This window comes from Vulpes vulpes, chromosome 12 (assembly GCF_048418805.1).
Source record: "Vulpes vulpes isolate BD-2025 chromosome 12, VulVul3, whole genome shotgun sequence".
NCBI classification, from domain to species: Eukaryota; Metazoa; Chordata; class Mammalia; order Carnivora; family Canidae; genus Vulpes; species Vulpes vulpes.
In genome coordinates this window covers 23226866-23247167 of record NC_132791.1, presented here as the reverse complement: position 1 = coordinate 23247167, position 20302 = coordinate 23226866, and the positions used below count along the sequence as shown (strand labels likewise).

Here is a 20302-nt window from a genome sequence, read left to right as displayed (position 1 = left end):
ATTCCCTAAGATGCTAATTTACTTCTCATCCTGGCAGTCACTCCCTTAAATTAAGTATGGTTGGGGGTGCATGGGTGGCTCAGTTGCGTTAAACATCTGCCTTTGGCTCAGGTTATGATCCTCAGCTCAGCAGAGAGTCTGCTTGTCCCTTTCCCTCTGCCCTTCCCTTTGCTCATGCTCTCTCTTGTGCTTTCTGTCTCTCAAATAAAATCTTTTACAAAAAGTTAAGTATGATTGTATGACATGTTTTGGCCAATGAAATGTGTATAGAAATGGTGTGTGCCATTTGTGGATAGAAGTGTTTAAAAAAGAGTTCCCCTAACTGTCTTTCCTGGCTGCAGTGATCATAGAAACATGTGTTGAGATGAAGGAGCATGCCAAAAGATCAAGGCAGCCTAGAATGTTGAGCCACCACATGGAACACAGCTGTGCTAAAGACCCGCCTAGACCCACAGCAGACTTGGTATGCATGGGGAATAGAGTTTTGTTGTGTGATTTGGTGTCGTTATTGCAGCATAACCTAGCTATCCTGACCAATCAGGTGTGTTGGTGGTAGTTACCAGGTGTTGTAGAATAGAGATGAGATTATAACAAACTAGAAGAAGAATTTATGTTATCCTGAGATCTTGGATTTATTTTATTTTATTTTATTTTTTTTGGATTTAGAATTGGATTTTGCTGTGGGCTAAATTGTGTCTGTGTGACTGTGTCTGGAGATAGGGTCTTTAGGAAGTAATTTAGATTAAATATGGTCATAAAGGTAGAACCCTAATTTGATAGGACTGTTGCCTTATGAGAAGAGAATGAGTGAGTGATCTCTTTCTCTCTCTGTGTCATGGGACATAGTGAGAAGGCAGTCATCTGCAAGATAGGTGGAGAGCTTTTACCAGCTCTCACCAGAAACAGAAACGGACTGTGCTGACACTTTTTTTTTTCTTTTTTAAAGATTTTTTATTTACTTATTCATGAGAGACAGAGAGCGAGAGAGAGGCAGAGACACAGGCAGAGGGAGAAGCAGGCTGGATGCAGGGAGCCCGACATGGGATTTGATCCCAGGATCAGGCCCCAGGCTGAAGGCGGTGCTAAACCACTGAGCCACCCGGATTGCCCTGTGCTGACACTTTGATCTTGAATTTGTAATCTACAGAACTGTGAGAAAATAAATGTCTGTTGTTTAAGCCACCCAGACTATGATATTTTAGTATGGCAGTCTAAGCTAAGACAGATGTGATAATTGCTAAAACTCTGGATAATCTCTCTTTGGGGAGGAGTGAAGCTTTTTGCTTGTATAAGCAAAAGTGATATATATTAGGTGATACCTTTAATTTTTTTTTTAATTTAAAAGATTTTATTTATGTATTTATGTATTTATTTATGTATTTATTTATTTATTCATCACACACACACACACACACACACACACAGAGTGAGGCAGGCAGAGACATAGGCGGAGGGAGAAGCGGGTTCCTCACAAGGAGCCCGATGTGGGACTTGATCCCAGGATCCAAGATCATGCCCTGGGCTGAAGGCAGGCACTAAACCACTGAGCCACCCAAGGATCCCCTAATTATATATATTTAAATGAGATTTTGAAAATAGGCATGGTCAATAGTTTCCGTATGACAAGATTCGCTACTGTATCACCAGCACTGAGAAAAGTACCTGGTAAGAAAAAAGAGATGTTCTGGGTTCCAGTGATGTAGCATCACTTTAGACACAAGGATTTTCCAGGGCTAGGACCCTATGTCATGACAGCCCTGTGACTAGTGGGAGCCCTACACTAACAGATGTTCTGATACTTAGGGCGCCAATGCCAAGAGGTGCCATTTACATAGACTGCAGGGAAAATGGTGTCCCTGGGTTATGCAATGTTGATGTCCTGCCTGGCAGGCACAGTGTTCCTGATAGTGTTAGGATTTCCTGAGAGATGGTAGCCTAATAGTAATGGGGGACCTTGACATTAGTGGAGGTCCTGTCAGCAATGGGACATCATTAAGTATTAGGATATCCTGTTGGTCTGTTCTTGAATTGATGAAGGGTGTTTAAAGTGTTGGGCCCCTGGTAGGAATGGGGGGCTTCTTCTTGGAGGAGACATCTTGAAATGATGATCTAACAGGTACGAGACTGGCAAGGTGACTGAGGTTTTGATGGTGATGGGTTCAGATTTCCAGGGACTGTGACTCTGAGATCCAGAGCCCAGGGGGATCCAGTTGTCCTGGTAGGGCAATGTGGAAGCTGCTGGAGTTAAAGCCATCCCACTTCCACTGGGTTGGAGCCCAGGGCAGCTCATGTCTTCTGTCTCCTCAAAGGACCCAGGGGAGGCTCGAAGGTCCTAGAAACAGGAGTAGGGTAGAGAGGTCTGACTCCCCCATTTACTCTGATCCTCAGAGGTTCCACCCTCATTCTTGTCCTCCTCTCCTGTCCTGCCTGATCCTGGCCCCTCAGGAGTGGACGTGGCCTTCAGAAGCCGGTCCTTCAGGAGTCTGATTCTACCCCATGATCCCCAGATGCTCTGCCCTGTGGAGGAACCCCACCTCGTATCCCACTTGCTAGCTCAGAAGGCTCAGTCTGCCCCATCCAGAATCCTTGCCCACACAACACCCTTGTCTGGCCCCTACTTCTCAGGATCCCAAGCCCTACCCCTCTATTCCTCCTGTCCTTTTAACATCACCTGGTCCTGGCCTCTGATACTCCCCTGGGAATGGAGGTAAAAATGTGGGCATATCTGTGGCCTGATCTCCATCTCCACCACTCCACCTTGGGAATACTGAGACTTGAACAGACCTGGAGAACCTGTGCCTATTTACTCCTGGAAGCTTTGGGGAAGCTAACTCCCCTTCAGCTGGAGAGCCAGGAGGCTAGAGGCCCTCCAGGTGGCATCTCTACATCTGGGCTCAAGCACAGGCTTCTCCAGCTTCTTCTCTTGTTTTTTTTTTTTTTTTTTTTTCCCCAACTTTTCCTAGCAATCCAAGCCATGTCCCAACTGGAAATCCCAGCCCCCAGCCCTCACTGCAAGTGCTAGGCATCAAGCAATCTCAGCTCTGTCACGCACTAGTTCAGTGGATTTGGGAGCTCACACTACCTCTCTGTGCCTCAATTTCCTCATATATAAAATGGGACTAATGATCTCCACCTCATAGGGTTATTAGAGGATGAAGTGATATAATTAATACATGTAAAGGACTCAGCTTGGAGCCTGACACATGGTTAGCACCACAAAGTAATGGCTTTCCGTGTTCCTTGAGGGCCACTTACTTAGACCTGGCCCTGCTGTATTGTTTCCCATTTTTATTTGGGAAATGGGTGAACTCACAGATGTGGTATGTGTAGGAGCTTAGAGTATAGATTCTGGAGCCAGACTGCCCAGTTAGGATGCCCCCATCTCTGCCACTTTATCGTCTGTCCAGCCTGGGCGAGTACTTAACCTCTGCACCTCAGTTTCCTCAGCTGTAACATAAGAATCATACTAGTACTTAAAGCAGTGCCCAGCATGAGTGGTGAACAGGCTAGTGCTGCAGAGCCATGTCTTTTCATGTAGACAAGTCTCAGGGGCCACTGAAGAAGTTCTCTAGCCAGAGAAGTGCCAGCTTATTCTTACAGAGGGGTTCTTGAGGAAATTCCCCACTTGGGAGTCTTGCTCCTTTGTGAGACTGTTATTTCCAAGATTTTCTGGCTCTTTCTGAGTTTCCCGGAGGCCAGAAAAGGGGAGCCTGGGGGTGGGGGCTTACCGAAAAATCGAACATGAGCTGATGAAAATATGATCAAAACCGTATGGGTCTGGCTCTTACCAAACACCCATGAAACAGAGACAGCTCCAATGTCTTGAGAACTGGATGTGCTCCAGGTATGAGTTGGGTGGGGCATGGGAAAGGGCCATTTTCAGTTGCATTTTTTGTTAATCAAATAAGTACTGAGGCTTGTTCTGTGCCAGCCCCTGAGCAGAGCAATGTTGGCAGTGGAGACGAACAGGTCCAATCCCTTTCTCTGGGAACTCTATCAATAGACAGGACTTTTATCCTTTTTGTCCATCATGTAGACTGGAGTTGGGAGTTCTCTGAGCAGGGATGTTAGGTCTCTTTAGGGAGATGTTGGCTGCTGGGGCCTTACGCCTTCAGGGTAGGGAGTTTTTACTCAGCTGTTGGCCTTAAACCCGCAGCAAGCACCATGTGCCTTAGACAGGAAGGAGTCTACTTAGAGGCAGGTGGCAAGGCCCCTGTATTCTGGTTGGGGAACTTGAAGTCCATACTATCCCTTGGAGAAGCTGGCAGCCTCATCATCGTCAGGCAGGTAGGTAGGCTTCTGCCCTGCCAGAGCTTGGGATGACGACTTGGCACTTGTCAGCAAATCATAGTAAAACAGGGAGCAGGTGCTGAGAATGTTTGGGTTGGAACAAGTCACAGGTTGCTGGGCTAAGCACTCATGTATCTGGCAAGGAGATGAGAGGGTAAGACTCAGTGCCCAGGAGACGTTGGTGGCTGGGGAAGGGAAGGCACTGGCTGGAGAAGCTCCCTGTGGTACTCTGGTGTCTGTCCCTTCAGGCTCTCTCGAAATTCTTTATTCCCCAGGCCTCCAGGGTCTGGCCAGAGGCTGTTCAATCCAAGCCCCCTCACTAGCTCCTGAATTATTTTCTCTCTTCCTGAGTCTCAGCTCTTTCTTTGTTTCCAGAGGGTGTTCCCTGGGGCCCCAAGAAGTAGGGACATTTCTGAATGTGCATGACTTTGGAGGAGCCTATGTGAATGCTGGGGGTTTAGCTTGAAATCCAAAAACTGATTAGTCAAATCTTTAAAAAAAAATTTTTTTTAATTTATTTCAGAGAAAGAGAGCATGATGAGATGGGGGAGAAGGGCAGAGGGAGAAGCAGACTCCCCACCGATCAGGGAACTTGATGAAGGGCTTGATCCCAGGACTCTGGGATCATGACCTGAGCCAAAGGCAGAAGCTTAGACGACTGAGCCACCCAGGTTTCCCCTGGAGGAACTCTAAAAAATTAAGCACCTCTCCCTGTACACCTGACTGATTGGGGAAACTAAGATTTTAGAGATGGGGATAAGGAAGAGACTTGGCTGGAATAGCACAATGAGATGCAGAAGCAGTACTGTGGGCTGGGCACTGAGCTCAGGACTTGTTCCTGTCTGCCCCTCAGTGGCAGTGTTAGGGAGGTAGTGTCCAGGGCCTCTGTCATAGTAACATCTTCTTCAGGGCTCCTGCCCTCACTTCCCCTACTCTATCTGGGTTTTTCCCTCCAAGAATTCGAAAGGAGGTTTTGTGTCCTCCTCTGTGGCAGGCTGACTTCTACTTGGCTTCACTGGGAACTGAGAAGAATTTGAAGCGATGTGTTCTCTTCACACCTGTGTTTGTCCTCTGCCTGTTGGAGTAGAGGGTACCAGGTCCAAAAGGTGTCTATTATTGGGACCCTGGGGCTTCATGGTTGGCTGCCTTAATGGATGATGGATGGAAGGATTAATCGATGATGGATGAGTAGATGGGTGGAGAAGTGGTTGGATGACTGGCAGTCTGATGGATGCAGAAATGGCTAAATGGATTTATGCATGGGTGCATGAATTAGATGGCTAATTTCCTCCAGGCAGGAGAGCCAAACTTCCCAGCTATAGCAGTTGTTCTTGCAAACTATCCCCACCCCCACCCCCACCTCCTGTGACTCTAAGATCTGAGATTTTGAGATTTTGAATACCTTACTTCTGGGAGCAGAGGGGAGGAAGAAGCTGCTGAGCACTCAGCTTAGTGAGGAGCAGATGGCACAACCCCCTCACCACTGCTCCCCTTCCCAGGCTGCCCAGACCTAGTAGTGTTACCAGATGAGGGATATCTGGTGTATTGATAACCTCTTTTCCCAGGTGATGTTGCTCAGTTCGCTGTCATAGCTGCCATCCAACCCTAGTGCCACAGACTTGCTGCTCTCAATGGGACAGGCCCTTAGAGGCCAAGCTGGAGACCAGCAGCTTCCCCAGGGGACTTCCCAAGCAGGAGTTCACTCCACCCAGAGCAGCCCTGTGGTGTGCTCCAAGAGTCACAGTGCTTTCACCTCCTGGGGAGGAGACTCCTTCTCTGTACCTCCCTGGTCTTAGTATTGCCTTGGCCCTGGTGCCCACATGGGCTGCAGGGGTGGTGGTAGGATTCCTCCATGCTAAATCTCCCCAGCTACCTGGCTGCTCCTTCTTGCACCCTTTGGGTCCTCTCCCATTCTGACTTCTGGCTCCCAGGTCTGTCTGTCAGTATCCCTTGAGAGGTGAGGCTCCAGGATTGCTCAAATGGGCTGGACCTGGCCCAAGCTGACTGAGGAAGGAAGGCTAGCTTGAAAGCCAGATTCTGTGTGGGTAGGGGTGCCTAGGTGGCTCAGTGGTTGAGCGTCTGCCTTTGGCTCAGGTCTTGGTCCTGGGGTCCTGGGATGGAGTCCCCCATCAGGCTCCCTACAGGGAGCCTCCTTCTCCCTCTGCCTATGTCTCTGCATGTCTCTCATGAATAGATTTTTAAAATATTTTATTTATTTATTCATGAGAGACATAGAGAGAGAGAAAGAGAGAGATAAGCAGAGACACAGACAGAGCAAGAAGCAGGCTCCCCACAAGGAGCCCGATGTGGGACTCAATCCTGGACCTTGGGATTACGCCCTGAGCTGAAGGCAGGTGCTCAACCGCTAAGCCACCCAGGTGTCCTGATAAATAAAACCTTTAAACAAAAAAAGAAATATTCTACGTGGGCAGATGGGCCCTCAGCATTGGCTGTTGAGCCTTTCCTCTCATATGTATTCATTTTCTAGCCAGAGTGTCTACCTTGTGCCAGGCAGTGTACTAGAAACCAAAATAGATACGGTCCCTACTGAGGAAGGCTGACAAACTATCAATTATAACTTAGCGTGATGAGTGCTATAGGGGGAGGGGGCAAGGCCCCTGGGAGCTTGGGAGGAAAGCAGGCTACCTAACCTAGCCAGTCTGGAGTCAGGGGAGGCTTCCTGGAGAAAGAGTCATCAAGACCCAGATGGGAAGGCAGGTGAGCTGATGAGAGAGAAGAGTGTTCAGACAGAGAGGGAATGGCGTGGGTGGATGGGTACTTCCCCCTCTCTATCTGGGTAGTAGAGCTGGCAGTAGAGCTGGGCCTTTTCCTGCCCCCAGCCATGAAAGCTGGTTCTTGACAACTCCCTTCCCCCTGGTGATATGTGATCCCTGAGACACCTGGACACTTTGCCTTGGAGAGGAAAGACTGGGAGGCATGAGAGAGTTTGGCTCAATCAGAACAGACACAGGTTTGGTGTAACTGAACTGAACCATGCAGAGTGAGAGGGCTGTGAGGAAACGTGAGGTGGGGCCCTGATCATGGGAATTGATCCCGAGAACACAGGGTGTTAGGGGTCCATGAGGAGGTTGCTCAGGTTGCAGAAGGAAAATTTGATCCTGCCATCCCATCTCCCCATTTTCTCTTCTAGTCCTTCCAGACAGACAACAAACAGCAGACAGACAGATCTGTGGGTACCAGTTGGGCTTTATTGGAAGCACTGCAATCTGAGTGCGGAGGAGAAGCTGTGCTCCTGCCACACTCACCCCTGCTCACACTCACACTCAAATTGACACTCCAGGCCCTTGAGCCCGCTGTGTCAGGTCTGGTGCAGAGTTGCTGGAGGCCTGGTTTCCCTTCTCATCCTTGGTTCCCCAGGGCTGCAGTGATTCACATCCCTTCTCTCAGACACACCACTCCCTCCAGGGCTGTCATGGGCTAACTGCTGTGGCCCTTGTTCTAGGGGAGGAAGGAGAGTCAAGGTCATGGGTTGGGGTCTTGGGCAGGGGCTCTGAGGGAGGAGGCAGGGCTGGGGAGGGCTGGGCTTGCCTTTGCAGAGTTCTTCTGCAGTCTCCGGATGATGCGGTCCACCCAGGGCTGGTCTGGGGGTGCACAGAGCTGGCGACCCTTCAGTGTGGTGAACCTGGAGTCAGAGGTCAACGGTCAGAGAGAACAGAGCTCTGGAACCCAGCTTCCTGGCAGGCCCTGGTGTGAGGGGCAGAGGCTGAGGACCACATCTGGGAACCTGTTTCAGGGGCTTCCTTGAAGAGGTTGGGCTTGGCAAGGAGAAGACAGATAAGAAGGTAGGGGTATCACCAGTGGCTGATGGGGGAGATGAGGCTAGACAGGCTACACTCCACAACTCACACAACGGCAGGCAGTCTACAGCCATCCTTGATGAGGAGGTAGTGAAAGGCTCGCACGATATTCCCAGGGATGGGACGCTGGGTTACAGAAAGGCAGCAGTCTTCAGCATCATTGGCACCACCCAGAGCTGGGGAGTGGGTAGGGGAGAGAAAGTAGTGTCAGGACACAGTGACCCTGAGGCGGGGAAGGGGGGGGGCGGAGCCCCCCCCCCCCCAGCCCTAAATGGGATTAAGGACAGGTATGTAGGGGTATGTGTGTGTGTGTGTGTGTGTGTGTGGTGGGGAGGGGCAGTTAAATCTGTTATTTGGGCTGGTATGTTATCAATATGACCCTAATGGTTGCTAAATATATTGAAGCACTTCTAAGCTGTTTGCTAAACAACCACTGCCCTGAGCTCCACAAATGCCCTCCTGCTGCCCTGATCACCCCAACCTCTCTCCCAGGACCTTTAATTTTTTTTTTTTGATAATTTATTTATTTATTTACTTATTCACAAGAGACACAGAGACAGAGTCAGAGACACAGGCAGAGGGAGAAGCAGGCTCCATGCAGGGAGCCCGACGTGGGACTCAATCCCAGGTCTCCAGGATCACACCCTGGGCCGAAGGCGGCACTAAACCGCTGAGCCACCAGGGCTGCCCTCCCAGGACCTTTCAACTGCCACATCAGTGAAGAGTTGATGCTGCTTACAGCATGGGGGTGGGAAGGAGAGGTGAGGAGTAGGGGATGGGGTAGCAGGAGACCTGGGTTAGAGGACTTCTGAATTGTTAAATACTTGGACAATTAGCCTTGTCTCAGTGTCTCCCATTCTCCCCACCATAAACTAACATATACTGTTCTTTCCTGTCTGGGAAACTGAGGCAGCAGGGAACAGAGGCTGCAGAGAGAGGAGTAGCCATGGGCCCTGGGTTACATCAAGAGATAGACAGTCAGGGGCCCCGTTACACCCACATTCATAGGTACACACACAGGGCTCAGGGAACCCTCCAGTTCCCCCAAACACGCAGACCTAATGCAGTGTCCCTCATGTCCAGAGCAAAGGAGCCTGAGATTTAGACAACCCCCTCCCCCTGCCCACCATAAGCCTGCCCTCAGCCTTACCAGGGGAGGTCCAGAGGAGCAGCAGGCTGAGGGCCAGTAGCACAGCTGCTTGGGATGCCATGGAGAGGGAACAGAGCAGCGACCGACAGTGAGTGTGAGCCCGGGTGAATCTCTGGGCGAGATGGAGTCTTTGTGAGGCTGCAACTTGGCCGGGAGTGGGAGGGAGCGATGGAAAGCTCACAGGCGTCCTTGTGGGGTGCAAGGGGGGTCCGGGAATGTGTGTGAAAGCCTCTGTGAGGCTGCAACTGCCTCCTATTTATGGCTCAGAACTTTCGCTTTCCCAGCTCAGAAATTCCCCTCCACATCCATTCCGTGGATTCCCCTTTGCCCCCCTCTTGCTGACGGAACCTGCCCCTGCCCCTGCCCCTGCCCCCGCCCCCCGCCCTTCTTCCTCAGTAGCTTCCTTGCTCTTCTGCTTTTTTTGGCTTCATCTCTGAGAACCTAAGCAGTCTGCAGTCTGGTCAAGAGAAGGGACTTTGAAATGCCCGCTCAGGATACAGGGTCTGCAATATCACCTTCCTGGTGGCATTTGCATCATTAACCATAGGGCTGGCTTTCAGAAGTGATGGTCAGGACTGGGGGGTCAGAATGAGGAGTTGAACCCCTTCCCTAGGTTCAGCCCCTAATTCTCAGTCCCATCTCTGTGGTTCTTCTCTTCTCTCTGGTGCTGGTGGGGGTGAAGAAGGTTCTCTGGTCCTCTCAGAACAACCATGAAGCCTGGGATGGCCCCCAGTGCTGCCTATCCATTATCTGGGAGCCAGTCCCTTCCTGGCAGAGTTGAAAGGGAAATATTCCTTGGGAGGAGGCCCAGCACCCATCCTGCATCTTGGTCCTTTGGGATTCAACCTCCTGGCTCAGCCAACACTACCCCTTCTCTATTTGCCATGTTCATATATCTAACACCTGTGACCACAGAACATCTGGAGGGAGCCTGGCCTGGAAGAGCTTCCTTCATCTTGCCCCTGCTCTCAATCCTGGGAACCAAGAGGGGATTTTTTAAGGAGAGGGGCTGGTCAGCTCATATTCAGACAATCACCAAATTTTCAAGGAATTGACAGATGGAGGAGGGGATGAGTGGTTTCCCATCATTATGAGAAAGACCAGGACTCAAAAGGGAAGTTAATATGTGGTACACCCATTCAACCATCCCACCCAAGCTCTGAACCCTCTCTTGGTGGGGTGGTGTTTCCCTCATAAATTTCTGACTTACTTTTCTTTCCATCCATTATTATTATTAATAATAATAATAGTATTTCTTAGTCTTTACTCTGTGCTGGGCTCTGTATCAAGGACTTGATTTTACTAACTTCCCCAACAAAACTATGAAGTAATTTATATTATTAACATATTATTGTTCCTTTTTTACACATAAAGAAAATGAGGCTCAGAGCACAAGATCACATGGCAAGTAACTGTCTTGTGCTTAGGTGTCTTTTGCTTTAAGGTTTACACTTTTTCCCACTATCCCATACGCCCATATGCTGACTGTCCATTGATCATAGAACAGTACAGATCAGTGAGACTCTACAGATAGAATGCCTTAGTTGAGATTCAAATTCCATCACTTGCTAGCTGTGTCACCATGTGCAAGTTATCCAGTTCCTGTGTCTTTTTTTTTTTTTAATTTTTTATTTATTTATGATAGTCACAGAGAGAGAGAGAGAGAGAGAGGCAGAAACACAGGCGGAGGGAGAAGCAGGCTCCATGCACCGGGAGCCTGATGTGGGATTCGATCCCGGGTCTCCAGGATCGCGCCCTGGGCCAAAGGCAGGCGCCAAACCGCTGCGCCACCCAGGGATCCCTAGTTCCTGTGTCTTAATATCCTTATCTATAAAATAGGAATGGTACTAGGTCTACCTTTTTTTTTTTTTTTTTAAGATTTTATTTAATTATTTGAGAAAGAGTGCATACACGGGCAGAGCAGCAGAGGGAGAGGGAGAAACAGAGTCACCGCTGAGCAGGAAGCCCGACATGGGGCTTCATCCTGACCCTGGGATCATGACCTGAGTGAAAGGCAGATGCTAACCGACTGAGCCACCTAGGCGCCCCTCTAGATCGACTTCTTAGGGTTACCTTAGGAGGTAATCTGAGTAAAGTCCTTAGTTTAGAGACTGGCACGTGATAAATACTCATCAAATATTGTTGATTATTATTATTCTGCCCTTTCATTCAGATATATGTCAGTTCATCTGAATTTTCCATTGATCTCTGCATCCTTCTGCTTATGGCGGTTCTGATTATTCTCTGTTCCTACCCTCATCCATCCTCCACTCTGCTCTACCCTGCTCTGTTCTCTGAAAGCCTGACCTCTCTAGACTGAATTACTCAGGATCCTTTGCCTTCCAGCTTCTGTTTGAGTTTGGTCCACAGGAGGCAGCAGCAGGAGATCGGTAGATGATAGGAGAGAGAAGTTAATTCTCCAGATCCTTCATCTTGCTGCAGTCCTGGCAGTGAATAGTTTTCTTTCTGGTAGTTGTTTCAAGAGTGGTCTTCCAACAGCAGCAGCAGCATCTCCTAGAAATTTGTTAGAAATGGGAATTCTCAGGTGCTATCCCAGACCTCCTGGAGTAATGTGTATTTTGACACATCTTCTACGTGTTGCTACATGTCGAAGTCTGAGAACCACTCCTCTACAGTTACATATCCTTTGGGGCTGCCTCCTCTCTGTGGGTCTCTCTGTAAGGTTCCTGAAACCCTGTTCCCTCTTCTTGACCCATCAGGCTTTGGTATGGTAATGGTTTCCCACTATTGCTAAATCCTGGGTGCCTCACCACCCCATGTCGGTTTCTTAATCTTGACCCCACCTCTTAAATAGCTTCTTTGTTAAAATCTTTCTGGTTGAAGTTTTTTCGCATGTGCCACCTGTTTCCTGCCAGGATCTTTTTTTTTTTTTTTTTTTTTTTTTTTTTTTTTTTTAAGATTTTATTTATTTGTTTAAGAAACAGAAATAGAGAGAGCATGGGTGGGGAGGGGAGGGAGAAGCAGGCTCCCCACTGAGCAGTGAGCCCAATACAGGGCTCAATCCTTGGACCCTGGGATCATGACCTGAGCAGAAGGCAGATGCTTAACCGACCGAGCCACAGAAGAGATCCCAGGAAATAGATTCCCACAATGGGATTCTAGGATTGGGCTGCTCATATATTTGATAAATGCACAGATAATCTCTGCATGAGGAAAGAGGACACAAAGTAATCTGGAGCATGCAGAAGCATCACAGTCACTTGGATTATTACCAGTGAGGCATAGGGGAAATGTTGGTGGAGGCCAAGGCATTAAGAGATAAAAAAATGACTGAGGTACTTAATTACTATGGCCACAAATGGTAATTTCAAATGATGAGGACCTACATATATTGTTGAGTGGGTTGCCTGTTTTTGATACTGCTAGAAAAATTACATTTAAAAAAAAGGTAAAAAGATACTGTGAACTTCTTATCTCAAAGTGTGGGTGGAGATCCAGATAAACTCTATGGAATTCTTAAGAAATCTTAATTTTATTTGATCACAGGGCAGATGTGGCTGAGGATCAAGCCCAAGACCTGACTGTATGGGTTGCAGAGTTGCGACACCAGGTAAATGCACAACTCTACCATATCCCTTAAGCTAGAATAAGGGTGCTGTTGGAAAGGAATTGGATTCTGAAACTTGTGATGAGGACATTTGGAAAGAGATGAACAAGGCTGATAATTCTGTTTTTTAAAAAATATTTTCGGGGCAGCCCAGGTGGCTCAGCAGTTTAGCACCGCCTTCAGCCCCGGGGCCTGATCCTGGAGACCCGGTATCAAGTCCCACATCGGGCTCCCTGCATGGAGCCTGCTTCTCCCTCTGCCTCTGCCTCTCTCTGTGTGTCTCATAAATAAACTAACTAACTAACTAAATAAATAAATAAAATCTTAAAAAAATATATTTTCAGGGATCCCTGGGTGGCTCCGTGGTTTAGCGCCTGCTGTCGGCTCAGGGTGTGATCCCGGAGTCCCGGAATCGAGTCTCCCATCAGGGGTCTCTGCATGGAGCCTGCTTCTCCTCCCTTTTCCTATGTCTCTGCATCTCTCTGTGTGTCTCTTATGAATAAATAAATAAAATCTTTAAAAATATTTTTAAAAAATGTTAAAAAGATTTTATTTGTTCATGACAGACAGAGAGACAGAGAGAAGCAGAGACACAAGCAGAGGGAGAAGCAGGCTCCATGAAGGGAGCCTGACGTGGGACTCGACCCCCGGTCTCCAGGATCACGTCCAGGGCTGAAAGCGGTGCTAAACCACTGAGCCACGCCGGCTGCCCTATATTTTAATTTTTACATTAAAAAATTTAAAAAAGTAATCTCTATGTCCAACTTGGGGCTCAAACTCACAACTCTGAGATCAAGAATCACATGCTCCACCAATTGAGCCAGACAAGTGTCCCTAAAGCTGATAATTTTTAAAAAAGATTTTATTTATTTATTCATGAGAGACACAGAAAGAGAGAGAGAAAGAGAGGCAGAGACACAGGCAGAGGGAGAAGCAGGCTCCATGCAGGGAGCCCAGTGTGGGACTTGATCCCAGGACTTCAGGATCACACCCTGGGCCAAAGGCAGATGCTAAACCGCTGAGCCACCCAGGGACCACTAAAGTGGATAATTTTGGATCTTCAAATCACCCTGAACCTTTCTTGCTGGCAGAAGAACACTCCTCCTGCAAATTATGAATTATTCGGCCTTTCCTTCCATTAAAAAGATGTTTTTAATAACTTCCTGGCACAGGGCATGCATTTTATCTTCAGGACTTACCGTGACTATTCCTCATAGTCTCTACAAGGATGTACAAGATGTGCTCCAAGAATAAGAGCATAGATGTTGAAAGAGTTACAGGAACTTGTCAACTGTCTTGGGAGAATCTTGGGGACCAGTGAGGACAGATTTATTGATATTGGTGCCCTCACTCAGGAATTAGCTCAGCTCCTGGGAGTGGTGTTGATAGTATATTGGGTTGATTCCTGGAAGTGTGGATTCAACAGTGGCCTTTGATCAATGAGGTTGAGATGTTGGAACCTCACTGACATATTGTAGAACATTGCTTCTTAAACTTTGATGTGCATGTGATTCACATAGGAGTCTTGTTAAACTGTAGATTCTGATTCACCAGGTCTGAGGTGAAACCCAAGAAGCGGCATTTCTAACAAATTAAGTGATGCTGATGCTGCTGGTCCTCAGATTATATACTTTGAGGAGCAAAGTAGAGGAAGAAGTACAAAGTTTAAAGAGATGGGAATTTTGGAGTGCACTTGTTTTTTTTTTTTTAATTTTTATTTATTTATTTTTGATAGTCACACACACACACACAGAGAGAGAGAGAGAGGCAGAGACATAGGCAGAGGGAGAAGCAGGCTCCATGCACTGGGAGCCCGACGTGGGATTCGATCCTGGGTCTCCAGGATCACGCCCTGGGCCAAAGGCAGGCGCCAAACCCCTGTGCCACCCAGGGATCCCTGGAGTGCACTTGTTATGTGCAACCACTAACTGTATACCTCTGAAGGGCCCAAGAAGATTCTTCCTTCTCCAAGGCAACAAGAAAAGCATCAATGAGGGGAACAGTAGCTTTTTTGAAAAGCATTGCAGTGGCTTCTTTACTAGGTAAGAGATGAGATAGGAGATGCCTTCTTGGATCCAGGCAATCTTATTTCAAGGGGGATAATGGAATCTTTGAGTGGTAGAGGTCAGATGTTGGCACCTAACCATGAGCAATAAGGTAAATGAGATTACTATATAAACTGTAGGAACAAGTGGTAATTTATATGCTTTGCCCACAGGGACCTTGTGGTGCTAGCTAATTGCTCATAGTGTTCGTAGGAATGAAATAATGGACAGCTTACTGATGTGCTACTTGACCTGTGTAAGTGGAAACATCTAGACCTAGTGGGCAAAAATTTGATCCAAATTGTACTGGGAATTTACATTTTTTTACCCAGTTCCTCTACTTAAGTCAGTTTCCTAGACCCAAAGCCCTATGATCAGGTAGGAGGTGGGAGGGCTTGAGTCTCTTCATAGGTAGATTCTAGAAATCTTTCTCTAGTTAGTGGTTCTCCTAGTGCATTTCCAACAGCATCTGCATCACCAAAGAAGTTGCCAGAAATGCAAATTATTGGGCTCTGCCCCAACATCACTGGATCAGAAACTCTGCAAATGGTCCAGCAATCTGTACTTTAACAAGCCTTTCTTGTGATTCTGATGTATGCTAAAATTTGAGAATCTCTATTCTAAGCCTTCTCTGCAGAGATCTGTAGCCATTTGCTAGGGTAAGTCTGAATGTTGGAACATGACATACTCAGATCTTTGGAGTGTTATTAGATACTGTCTCATGTTAATACTAGTCTTGGGGACCCAAAAATTCCACTGTGGTCCACCAGTCAGAGCTTATAGAGGTCAAGTGACAGAAGGATCTTGATCCAGATCCATCTCACAGTGAGTCTGTAATACTTGTTCACTGATTATTTCTCTTGGTTCAGAATGTATAGTGGGAATAGGTATACTTAGTCATTATCCAAATCTCCACATTGGTTCTTTGACTGCGGAGTAAGGAAAATTAGGAAGGGCCAAGTGGAAGTCCTTTGAACTGTGCTTACCCTACTACATTTCCTGCTACAATAGGAAATGTAAAAGTAATGCTACATTCCTAGAGAAATTGCATAGATTAGGGCACCTTCAAGGACTTAAGAGATGTCATAACCTTTGGCACAGCATATTACAGGTAATAATCTAGCACATGCTTTTTTTCTATACTAGTCAATTAAAGACCATTGAAATCAGTTTCTTTCTCTCTTTCCTCCCTCCCTTTCTTCTTTCTTTCTTTCTTTCTTTCTTGAGAGAGAGTGAGCACACGGGGGTGGGGGGGGCAGGGAGAGAGAGAGAGAATCTCAAGCAGGATCCAGACCAAGCGTGGAACCCAGTTTGGTGCTTTCTTTCATGACTCTGAGATCATGACCTAAGCCAAAATCAAGAGTCAGATGCTTAACTCACTGAGGTACCCAAGCACCCCAGAAATCAGTTTCTTTTCAATTGGAATGACAGGAATACACTGTCACTGTCTTACTGCAGGGATCTATCAATGTTCCTGATCTTTGTCAAAAGATAATCTTAACATCCCAGAGAATATCAACTGATGACATTATGCTTACTGCCTCTGGTATGTAAGAAATAGTAATCACTCTCCTAAAACCGGCATTACACTATATGTTAACTAACTAGAATTTAAGGATGCCTGGGTGGCTTAGTGGTTGAGAGTCTGCTTTTGGCTCAGGTTGTGATCCTGGGGTCCCGGGATTGAGTCCTACATCAGGCTCCGTGCAGGGAGCCTGCTTCTCCCTCTGCCTATGTTTCTGTCTCTCTCTGTGACTCTCATGAATAAATAAATAAAATATTTTAAAAAAAACTAACTAGAATTTAAATAAAAATTTGAAGGAAAAAAAAAAGCAATCGCCCTAAATGCTTTATTAAGACCTATATATGGCAGAAAGAGAGAAAGAAATCCTACAAAAATTCAGGAGCCTGCCACATAGGTGGAATTGCTAGGCCACTGAGAGTGGAAAGAAGCTGAAAAATAGTGGTCTTTGGCATTTTGCACCTTTGCCATGAAGAAAGAGACAGTACTTAAAAGGAGGTTTGAATTTTAGAGACAGCATATACCATATTTAGGTGTACTGCTGCAAAATATTTATTGGATATGATGGAAAGCTATGGTTTTGAATAACTAGAGCAAGGAAGTCTAGTTTCCAGGAAAGTTGCCCTGTTCCTTGGGCTTTATGGCTCATAAATCCAATGAACTTCAGGTTTTCTCTGGCAGAAAAGGGTGCCATAGGAACCTTAACAGGAGAATTACAGCAAAGACCCCTAGGGTGTTAGAGTAAGGCCGCACCTCTTCAGCTAATAATTATTTTCTATTTGAAAAGCAGCTCCTGGGTGCCTGCCTGGGGGGCTCAGACAGTTAAGTATCTGCCTTAGACTCAGGTCATGCTCCCAGGGTCTTAGGATCAAGACCTGCATTAGGCTCCTCGCTCAATGGGGAGCCTGCTTCTCCCTCTCCCTCTGCCTTTCTGCCTGTTTGTGCTCTCTGTCTGTCAAAAAAATAAAATCTTAAAAAAAAAGTTGCCCCTAATTTGTCACTGGGCCCTGGTCTAAAACTCAGACTCTAGTTCACCCAGTGACAATGTGGCCTAAGGGTGTTACCCACAGCAAATCATATAGTTGGGTGTGCACAACAGCATTCCATTGTTTTTTAAAATTTTTATTTATATTTATTATTATTATTATTATTAGCATTCCATTGTTAAATGGTCGTTGTACATATGAAATTAAGCCTTAAGTGGCTCAGATTCCTACTTGTATTGTTTCTTCTGATCACACTTCTGCCTTCATGGAGAAGTTTTCTACAGTTAACAGAGGTAGTAAATGCATGGTCTTGAATTTTAGATGGTCTCTAAGGTATGCTGGCCCTGAAAGACGGTGGTGAAGGGAAGTCCTTTCAGTGGGTAGAATTTCAGGTAGTACATTAAATGTCAACGTTGTTGAGAAGGAGAAATGGCCTGAGATTTGGAGGTATACTAATTTGCTTACAGTGCCTGCCTGTAACAACTCTGTCCTCACCTTTGTAAATGATTCCTTTATGTTTTTTCTCATTAAACCTTTTTGGGCATGCCATTTGTTTCCTACCAAGATCCTGAATGATACAAGAATATAATGTAGAGCTGGCATAGAAGTTTCAATTAAATTTTAATACTGTCTGCCTGGAATGCCTGTTGGGAAAGATCCCGAGAATCAGCAGCAAAGAGTGAAATAAGAAATAAGAATAAACAAGGGATTTGTAACACATTCATTCAATAAATATTTACTGAAGGCCCCCTATGTTCCAGACACTGTTCTTGGCACTGGGATACAGCAATAAACAAAACAGACATTTCTCCTCTTGCAGAGTTCTTATTCTAATGAAGAAGACAGGCAATAAGCAAACAAGGAAAATATATAGTATTTCAGATGACAGGAAGTGCTCTAAAGAAAATAAAGAAGGCCAGAGGTATAGGGACCATAGGGGAGGACAGTCAGGGAAAACTTTACTGACAATATTTGGGCAGAAAGCTTATGTGAAGAAGGTGAGGGTGAGAGCCATATAGAGATCTGGGGAAAATGTGCCAGGTAAAGAAAATAACAAGTGTGGAAGATTTTGAGAGGAGAGTGTGTTTGAGGAATAGAAAGGAGGCCAGCGTTTGTGAGGGAAGTGAGCAAAGAATAGAGTGGTAGGAGATACAGTCAGATAAGAACAGCCAGTTGGTATAAGGCTTTGTAGGCCATCACAGGGTTTATGTTTTACTGTGAGTGAGATGGGGAACTATTGGAGGGTCAACAGAGGTGTGACATGGTCTGACTTGTTTTAAAGGCTCCTCTGGCTGTTGGATGAAGAATGGACCAAAGTAATGCAAGAAGGGAAGCAGGAAGACCAGATCAGAGGCTCCTGCAATAATTGAGGGGGACATGATGTTACTGAGAGTTGGTGAGAAGTGGTTAGATTCTGGAAATATTTTGAAGGTAAAGTCATGGGCTTTGCTTCAGCATAGGATGTGAGAGAAAGAAGAGACAAGAATACTGCAATATTTTTGGCTTGAGCAATGTGATGCATGGATTGGACTTATCAAGATGTGAATGACTGCAGAGGAGTGGGTTTGTGGGAAGATCAGGGGCCTCTTTTGACTTGTTAAGATGAAGCTGCATTTGGACCTATAAGTGGAGATGTTAAGTAGGCAGCTGGTAATATGAGTCTGAAATTCAGGGGAGAGATTTTAGCTAAATATACAATTTGGGAGCATATGAATGGTATTTAAGGCCATAACACACTGAGATATCCAGGGGAGTGAGTATAGGTAGAAGAGATTCATATTCCAAGTCCTGATACTCCCCAACATTGACAGATCAGGGATATGAAGACAAATCAGGGAAGGAGGGGGGCTTTCAGGGTGTTATGATGGTACCCAGTATCATGGGGTAAAAGGGAAAGGAAACAGGGCCCATGGGTGGAAGGCTTAAAGCACCCACTCCCTAGGTTTTGGTTTAGATGATCCAATGGGGGTGGAAGTGGGGAATTGGATGCCAAGGAGCTGGGTTTAAAATAGTTTCTGATCACACACACACAGAACCCTAAGTGGGCTACATCTTACTAGTTCACTATCTTCCCAGCCAAGTCATCTTTGTGGAGTTCCCGGTTCAGTGCGAGCCCTGGACAAATCTCCTTACAGCCCAGGCCAGCTCATTCCAGCCTAGACCCACACTCCTCCAAGGAGCCCAAATGGTCTTCAGACCTCCTGGTCTGACCAGAATCCATGCCCCAGGAATCAGATCTTAGATGGTGAGCAGTGGGGCCACTGGGGCAGAGGAGCTAGAAGCTGGGCCTGGGAAGTCAACCAAGTCCTTGGTAGGGGTGAGAGTCCAGGGGAGTGAATGACCGAGGGAGAGAGAACCTCTATTAGGTGTTTAGTGTTTGTTGAATGGATGATTGTGTGTAACCCAAGCTGTGTTCCTGGAGCTGTGGGGTGTGTGTGTGTGTGTGTGTCTCCTGGAGCTGTGGTGTGTGTGTCCTGGAGCTGTGGGTGTGTATGTTATGTGTGTGGCTACGTGTCCACCCCTCTCAGGCCTGCAGAGGGCGCCCCAGGCCGGGAAGCGAGGCTCTCGAGTAGGGCGGGGCTCTGGTGGAGGCGTGAGGGGGAGCTGTGGTGGCCGGGGTGGGGGAGGAGGGGGAGCTCTAGCAGGGGCGGGTGGAGACCCTGACGCGGCGGGCCCCTCAGAGAAGCCGGGGAGGGCGTTAGGCCCAAAGTCCCTGGGCCTGGGACGGCTTCTTGTGCTCTGCCGGCTCTAGGCACCCGCGGGCCGCGAGCCTGAGCGTCCTAGTCCGCCTCGGGTCGGGGGAGCGAGCCGGACGCGCCAAGGGGAGACTCGGGCGTAGGCGGGGCCGCACCCCCGAGGACTGGGGCCCGCGTGGGTCTCGGGAGTTCCTCGGGAGGCCGTTACCCCGGGCTTAGCACAACAG

The 20302-nt window shown here is 47.2% G+C and overlaps 1 protein-coding gene across 1 annotated transcript; it reads right to left on the bottom strand.

The window, feature by feature from the left end:
* Positions 1 to 7479: 7479 nt before the first annotated feature.
* Positions 7480 to 9484, bottom strand: CCL19 (C-C motif chemokine ligand 19). The gene is made up of 4 exons (XM_026009021.2): positions 9259 to 9484; positions 8158 to 8284; positions 7840 to 7933; positions 7480 to 7749 (listed from the first exon to the last, which is right to left on the bottom strand). The coding sequence occupies exons 1-4, from the start codon at positions 9317 to 9319 to the stop codon at positions 7729 to 7731; spliced, it is 303 nt and encodes a 100-aa protein (XP_025864806.2). The 5' UTR covers positions 9320 to 9484; the 3' UTR covers positions 7480 to 7728.
* Between the last annotated feature and the right edge of the window lie 10818 nt (positions 9485 to 20302).

Excerpts from the sequence above, each read along its gene's own strand:
- CCL19 (XM_026009021.2), bottom strand. The coding sequence starts at position 9,319 with ATGGCATCCCAAGCAGCTGTGCTACTGGCCCTCAGCCTGCTGCTCCTC. Across the intron at positions 8,285-9,258 it reads GCTCCTCTGGACCTCCCCTG|CTCTGGGTGGTGCCAATGAT; the intron begins GTAAGGCTGAGG and ends CCCACTCCCCAG. Across the intron at positions 7,750-7,839 it reads TGCAGAAGAACTCTGCAAAG|AACAAGGGCCACAGCAGTTA; the intron begins GCAAGCCCAGCC and ends TTCCTCCCCTAG.